Source organism: Photinus pyralis, unplaced genomic scaffold, assembly GCF_008802855.1.
Source record: "Photinus pyralis isolate 1611_PpyrPB1 unplaced genomic scaffold, Ppyr1.3 Ppyr1.4_LG10, whole genome shotgun sequence".
Classification (NCBI taxonomy): domain Eukaryota; kingdom Metazoa; phylum Arthropoda; class Insecta; order Coleoptera; family Lampyridae; genus Photinus; species Photinus pyralis.
The window spans coordinates 7,041,394-7,049,456 of NW_022170250.1; the positions used below are offsets into that span (position 1 = coordinate 7,041,394).

Consider the following 8,063-nt stretch of genomic DNA (forward strand, 5'->3'; position numbering starts at 1 on the left):
TGTCCCGGATTATTCTACGAACGGAGGGCAATAAATTAATAAACGATATCAAAAATTCAGTGATAAGCGTTAAACAAATAAGATTCAAAAATTCCATTGGGATATCGTTACTTTAAAAGCAGAAGTAGATTAATCCATCTAATTTACGTGTCGCGTTTTTTAATTCAAATGTATGTTAATGCGAATTTTGTGAATAGCATTAATTTCATTCATCGCTTTTGCATTCTTTGGGAACCGGCACTATTTAGTGGCGCCCGATTAGGACATAAGTCTCATAGTAGGCTCGAATCAAATTATCATGTACCGGGTGACCCAATAAGACTGTTCCTCGGCCATATCTCGGGAACCGTTCGTCGTATGACTTAGGAGTAAAAGAAATTATTGGGTAAATCGGTCATGAATAATAGCTGAAAAATATTTTCAAGTTCTAAAATTGACCAACAGAGGGCGTAACTGCCATCTTAAATTTTTAAATTGCACTTTCTTTAAATGTCGCAAAATAAACAAAAGATTTTTTTCACATTTTTAAAGAGAACCAGTTTATCTATCATTTTCGTAAAAACAAAAATTCAGTTATTTCAAAAACAAAGATGGCGTGGGGCGTTCAATTGTTTTTGCAATAACCTGCTTTAACTTCTTAACCGTTTGACCGATTTAAATAAGTTTAGTATGGTTGAAAAGAGCATTCCTTGGGCAATGAAAATCAACCAAAATATAGTTAATTTAGTTGAATCCTTCTCCGCCAGGTGGCTAATTTTGACACTATGATCCAAAATCCTAAAAAAATCAAATGGAATGATATGACTTTTTCTTTATGAAAAAGTAGCCAAATAATACCCAAAGAGGCCAGTGAAAACCGTTTTTCAAAATCTCGTTCCTAACCTCAAATATTGGGAAAATGAGATTAATTACGTCTAACATCACCAATGGATATATTTCTTGCAGACGTCTCAATCGCCCTTTGTGAGTACCCTCTTCCGACAATCCGTTCTTGAGGTATAAGGGAATATACCCGATCACGGTAAGAGGTCGAGGAAGAGGGTTATGGTTGATAGAAATTAATTCCTTTCGTTGAGACCTTTCATTAGAGTACCATGAAGGATAAAACTAGTTCCGCTCCCCCCCCCCCCTTTTCCTCGGCCCCGTACTTTGATAAGAGGACAGAAAGAAGGGTGGTAGTTGGTAGAAAACGGTTCCTTTCGTTCAGATCTTTCATTAGAATACAATGTAGAATCACATTAACCCCCCCTCCCCCCTCCCTCAAGCTCCGTCGCTCAGTGATCTCGAAAAAGAGTCGCACGAGAAAGTTTGTACAAACCAATTTATTTCGATGAGACCTTTCATTAGAATACCATGAAGGGTAGAACCTGCGTTTACCTCCCCCCAGCCTCATTTTCTAAAGTTTCACTTGGCACCACTAAAGGCATGCGTATGCAAAATCGGAGACTAATTGGTTGTCATATGTAAAAGTTATGGACGTTTTACTTTCAGCATCTCAGGAAATAATTCGTGGGGGGGGGGGGGGGGCTATTAGACTGCTAACTTCAAGATATAGGCTACCTACTGCAGAAAATTGCAGGGTTCTAAGACCATTCCCCTAGAAGTAGTTCAAAACGGCAGAAGTGGGTCCGGACGGACAAAACGCAAATAGCACATTTTTAGCCAAGTTAAACTTTAGAAAAGGAGGGGGAGGGGGGTAAACACATGTTCTACCCTTTATGGTATTCTAATGAAAGGTCTCATTGAAATAAATTGGTTTTTACAAACTATAACTGTCCCGTGCGACTCTTTTTCGAGATCAGTGAGCGACGGGGTCGGGGGGGGGGGGGGGCGATTAAAGTTTTTTAACCTTCAGTTTTCTGTTGTATTCCATTGTTTTGAATCCGAGCTTAATTCGGCTACGAGTCGATCTGAAATTATTTTCGAGCCGATCAGGACATCCATAGTTGGGAATCGGACCGCGTTTTCCCGTCTTATTAATATCCGAGCCCCATTCAGAATTTTGAAGTTAACCTTGGAATAACCCTAAAGGTCATCGTCAAGGCAACCACAGTTTAAAAATTCACAAAAACAAACGCTAACGAGTGAGACGCATTAAGATATTGTTGCTTCTTGTCGAGCGACAGAGCCGGGGGGGGGGGAGTTAGAAACTATTCATGGTACTCTAATGAAGGTCTCAACGAAGGAACTAATTTCTACCAACCTAGCCCTCCTCCTCAGACCTATTTACGTGATCGGGTATATTCCCTTATACCTCAAGAACGGATTGTCGGAAGAGGGTACTCACAAAGGGCGATTGGGACGTCTGGAAAAAATATATCCATTGGTGATGTCAAAACAAAAGCTATTTCTGTTAAAAAATGCGCTTTATCTGCACAAGAGTTGTGTACAATTTATACTTGTTTTTAATTCTTAAAAAATGCGATAAAAAGTGTCCCATGTGCTGAGAACTTAAGTGGACACACTGTATACGGATCATCCTTATTAATTTGACCATTAGTACTGGAGTTTTCCCGGAACGCCTCAAGCTGCTAGCTTTTTTGGCAGAATTGCCTTAGAGGTCGCCACTAGTCACGTTTGTAGAGTTCACTAAAACGTTAATTCTGTTTCACATGAAATCTAGTCTAGAAAACTAAGATATCTGATCTAATTCTAGCGATCGGGGTATCGATTTCTGAAAGGGGATGCCAGGACGCAATATTTCAAGTGTAACTTATCCAGGAAGATGACTGGTGTCCCTCAGGGATCAATACTGGGACCCGTTCTACTATCCCCAAAAGTTAACTGCAACTTTGGTCCTTCTCCAGGACGTACGGAATAGTATTAAAGATGGTGCTGAGCAACGAGCTGACCTTGACCAACATGTTCCTATTATCACTTTTCACTTAACTACACGTCATTTTGAAAGGGGCGTTAATTATTTCTCAAGACAGGTAGGGATTAAGTTAGAGAGAGATTTTTCGGGCATTCTGTTTTGAGCTACGGAAACGTTACCGGTACTGCGAAAACACGTATTTTTTCGGGAGATTGGATTTGGGACTAAAAGGAGTGGCACGAGAAAGTTGCTATTTTTCGGGCATCGTAAAGCCAAGTGAAATTTTCGTACTACGAACCGAAGTATAATAAAATCCAGGCCCAGAACCAAGTTTATATTTCGGGTGATTCTTGAAACGGAAATACGAAAGAAATAAAATTTAATTTTCAGAAAGAAAAAAATCTCCGCTCAATAGTGCAGAAAGCGTCGGGTGCGTGAACATCATCATTACGCATAATTCACACGGTATTAGATAAATAGGTCACTGAACCAACTTTCTTATTTGTGGAGCAAATTTTACGCATTTTTCAAATGGTAATGCTGCACTTGCAACGCATTAAATACGGACTATATGTTAAAGCCGAGTGTGCAGAATGTTCAAATTTGTTAATTAAATTTTGAGACAAAGTCCTGCTAATACCGGGTGTTCAACAACGAATGACGTTTATCTATATCTCGGGGAGATCTCGGAATATTTTAACAATGTATTAGTATACTAATGTCGATGAGAGGAATGCATAAAAAATTTTGCTTATTATATTTCTCCCTCGTCTCGAAAATAACTGACATGTAGTAACTTCGCTTGGCGTCAAGTATCACACATTTAAAAGCTAAGCAAGCAAAAAGGAAAAAAATAAATGGGTCCCCCGCCCGTAACCATCCATCAGCCGCTTGCCCGCTGACTTCATTCTTTGTTTGTGTGTCAGTACGTTCGCACGTCTGGAAAATTTTTTTTCCGTTCGTTCCTTTTTTTGTTCTTTGCGCAGTGTTTTGGTTATGCCGGGGTTTCGTCGTATTAGGGCACGGAGTCCTAAGGGGAAGAGTGGCAGGATCCTGAAGGTGTTGGAGGATTTGGAGAGGCGAGTTAAAGGAATTGAAGGTCGGGGGCGGCGACGTAGAAGTCGACGTTTACTTTCGTCTTCGTCATCGTCCAGAAGCTCGTCTCCTGCGGCTGCCAGTCCGTCGCCTATTCGTCACCGACGGTCTCGCTCCCTTTCTCGTTCTCGCTCTCGTTCACGCTCACGCTGCGGATTTCCCATCCGCATTAGTGAGGTCCGTCGCAGTCGAGACTCTCCGATTTCGAGCGACGCAGTAGCAGAGGACGTTTCAATGGCAGGTAAGGGGCTTTGCTTTATTACCTTTATTTATCCGAGTCATTGAGCACTCGAAGAATCTCTACTTTTGTTACAGTAGGATTAAGAACATACAGGGTATGTTCATTAAGAGTCGTTGAGCACTCTTCTTCATAGTAATGAATCTATGAAACATGATTTACTGAGCTAATGAACGCTCAAAATTTTTTTGGACGCTAGGCTTATTTTTAAGCTCAAGCAGTGAGTTTTTGAACTCTCGTTAACATAGTAAGGTTTCTATGTGCGAAAACATTTGACAACATTTTTTGTTTTTGCCAGCTTTGTGTGCCTCTGAGTTTTAACACAAGGCGTTGTTTTAGATAACATTATTTTCGAAGGGGAGGCCGCCCAAGGTTCAGCGGCGGCCCTAAGTGAAGATGTGTTGGACATCTTAGGACCTAATGAGGCACCCACCATTGTGCATGGGCCAAAAATTAATGGTAATTTGGTGCCACGGTGGGAAAGCATTTTGCAATCAGGGCTGTCAGATGAAGACAGGAACAAGTCTCTGTCAAAACTCCCTCCACCTGAAAATTTCCAGAAATTACTTGCACCACAATTAAATGCAATGTTGGAAAAAGCCATTTCTCTGTCGCAAATTGCAAGAGACCTTAAATTGCAGAAACTACAACAATTGGTGGTAGGCAGCATCTCCGCCGTGGGCCAGGTCCTCAGTTCAATTCTAGCAGAGCCAGGGGGGGGAGACAGGCATCATATTGAACTGTTATATGGGGCAGGGAGTTTGTTGGCGGATTTGTGGCATTTTCAAACAGTCACACGCAGGGACTTAATCTCTATCAACCTGAGTAAGGAATTTCAAGAAGCCAATAAGCGGATTTCCCTGGATAACTTTCTATTTGGAGAAGATCTACAGGAAAGGTTAAAAGTTTTCAAAAATTTGGAAGACTGTGGAAAAACCCTCAAAGCAAGACCCCCCAAAACCGTTTCAACACCATCAAGGTCAAGATCCAACACTAGTGCTTTGAGTTCAAGGTCTTTAAACTACAGAGCCCCGACTCGGGTCCTGCGGGGAGCTCACCGAGGAAGGGGCAATTTCCGTCAACAAGCTCCTTACCCACTCAGACAACAAGCTCCACAGCAGTTCAGTCAACCTCCGAGGGACCCGAAGAAGCACCGTTTTCGAGGCCACTTTTAAAGGTTAGGGTGCTAGCGGGCAGACTCAAGTTTTTCTATAGAAAGTGGGATTTGTTTTGTAATGACAGGGTAATTTTAAGTTGGGTAAAAGGCCTTAAAATTCCATTTTGGAAATTACCATCGCAGCGAATATCCAATAGGCCCGGTTGGTCTGGCTACCCAGGGGCGGCGGTACAACGCTCTGTTGACAAACTCCTGTCTGTGGGGGCCATAAACAAGGTCAAACCATGCAAAAATCAGTTTCTGTCTAAATTTTTTCTCAGGCCCAAAAAGGATGGATCTTACAGATTCATCCTAAATCTCAAAAAATTAAATAAATTTGTGGCTTGCGAGCATTTTAAGATGGAGGATCATCGCACTGTTGCCAGGCTTCTTTTTACTAATTGCTTTATGGCCAAGATTGACTTAAAAGATGCCTATTTTTTATTACCCATTCATAAAAACCACAGGAAATATCTTAGGTTTCAGGTTGAAGGTAACATATATGAATACAATTGTTTGCCATTTGGACTAAATGTAGCTCCTCGAATATTCACCAAACTAATGAAACCAGTGTTTGCACACCTTAGAAAAAAGGGACTTATTTCAGTAGTTTATTTAGACGATATTTTATTATTTGGAAACACTCGTCAGAGTTGTGTTCACAATGTTAAAGAGACTCTGAAACTTATCACGTCTTTGGGGTTTTTACCGAATCTGGAGAAAAGTCAACTAGTCCCGTCACAAGAGATTGAGTACTTGGGGTTTGTATACAATTCAATAGATATGTCCATCAGTTTACCATCTACAAAAATCTCCAAAACATTAAAATTGCTTAACAGATTTTCGCTATTACAACGCTGTTCAATCAGGGACCTTGCTACAGTTTTAGGAACTTTGACTTCCGTGTGCCCTGCCGTTAAATACGGTTGGCTTTACACGAAACTGCTTGAAAGAGAAAAGTATTTGGCGCTGGGTACATCAGGCAACTATAATAAAGAAATGGACATATCCTCTCAAGTTTTAAAGGAATTACAGTGGTGGTTAAGCAACTTACCATGCGCGATAAACCCGATTCGATTAGATGTTTTCAGTATTGAGATTTTTTCAGACGCCTCTTTGACTGGATGGGGCATTAGTTGTTCTTCGGAGAAATCGCGGGGATTTTGGTCAGATTCAGAAAGGCATCACCACATAAATTATCTCGAACTTCTTGCGGTGTCTTATGGTCTGAAATGCTTTGCTGCAAACCTAAGTAACTGCAACATCCTTTGTCGAGTCGATAACTCAACGGCCTTGGCCTATATAAACAAAATGGGTAGTATTAAATTCCCGAAGCTTAATGAACTTGCCCGGATCATCTGGCAATGGTGCGAAACGCGAAACTTGTTTATATATGCTTCATACATTAAATCTTCGGACAATATCATTGCGGATGCAGAATCTCGCTGTCTGAAGATTGAATCGGAGTGGTCCTTAAATGTATCAGCATTCAATAAGATTTTGGACGGTTTTGGTCAACCAGAGATAGATCTGTTTGCTACCAAAAATAATGCCAAATGCACAAAGTTTGTCTCATGGTTGAGAGATCCGGAGAGTATTGCTATTGACGCGTTTACTATAGATTGGAAGAATTTTTTCTTCTATGCGTTTCCTCCGTTTGCACTAATACTAAGAGTGCTGCGGAAAATTATAACAGACAAGGCCAGGGGCATACTGATAGTACCTCTCTGGAGCTCCCAACCGTGGTACCCTCTCTTTACTTCTCTGTTAGAAGGCCCCCCAATTATTTTTAAACCTAATAGGGATTTATTGTTGTTTAACAGGATACCACATCCCCTATGGAGAAAAACTACCCTGGTGGCCGGGATTGTATCATCAAAGCCTTAAAAGCCATGGGGATTCCTTCTGAATCCCTAGAGATCTGTTTAGCCTCAATAACTCCCAATACTATTAAGCAATATAATGGGGGCTTGCGTATGTGGTGGCAATACTGCGATAATGAACACTTAAACCCCCTTGTTATCTCGGTACCAGCGGTTTTGAAGTTTTTTACTGAGCAATTTAACCGGGGCACATCTTTTAGTACGCTGAATTCTTACCGGGCTGCTCTTTCACAGCTGTTTGGTCCAAACCTGAGCGAAGATCTAAGGGTAAAGCGATTTTTTAAGGGGTTAAGCGCTCTAAGGCCTCCTTTGCCAAAATATGGCAGTACGTGGGACCCCGCGACGGTTTTAAATCATTTCGGCTCGCTGAATAGCACCCATCTTTCCTTAGAGACTCTAACGCTCAAGACCGCGATGTTACTAGCGCTAGCCACAGGACAACGCGTTCAGACCTTGGCGAGCATCGAAATTAATAACATTCGGCGGCTATCTGATAAGATAGAAATTCCCATTTCGAAGCGCATTAAGACTTCTAGAGTTAAAAGAATTCAGCCAACTCTCATATTGCCTTTTTTCGATGATAATATTTCCATTTGCCCCGCAAGGACTTTGCTCTTGTACTTGAAAGAAACACACTCCTTTCGAGATAGCGTTTCTAGTTTTTTTATAACTTATAAAAAACCCTACCGAGCTGCAACCAGCCAGACCATAAGTAGATGGCTTAAAACAGGGTTAAGGCAAAGCGGCGTAGATACGAGCCATTTTGGGGCTCACAGCACTCGACATGCCTCTACCTCACTGGCATCGAAGAAGGGTATCTCGTTTGATACAATACGGTTAGCAGCGGGTTGGACCGAAAAATCCAAGGCATTCGCG

General features: G+C 41.4%; 1 protein-coding gene across 2 annotated transcripts; it reads left to right on the forward strand.

Annotated features, from left to right (window-relative positions):
- Positions 1-3,580: 3,580 nt before the first annotated feature.
- Positions 3,581-7,838, forward strand: LOC116161828. Of its 2 annotated transcripts, none has more exons than XM_031475298.1 (2): positions 3,581-4,151; positions 4,488-6,999. In XM_031475298.1, the coding sequence occupies exons 1-2, from the start codon at positions 3,812-3,814 to the stop codon at positions 5,321-5,323; spliced, it is 1,176 nt and encodes a 391-aa protein (XP_031331158.1). In that variant the 5' UTR covers positions 3,581-3,811; the 3' UTR covers positions 5,324-6,999. The 2 variants fall into 2 exon arrangements, with proteins under 2 accessions (XP_031331158.1, XP_031331157.1); XM_031475297.1 differs by having other exon boundaries at positions 3,586-4,151; positions 4,488-7,838.
- Positions 7,839-8,063: the final 225 nt, after the last annotated feature.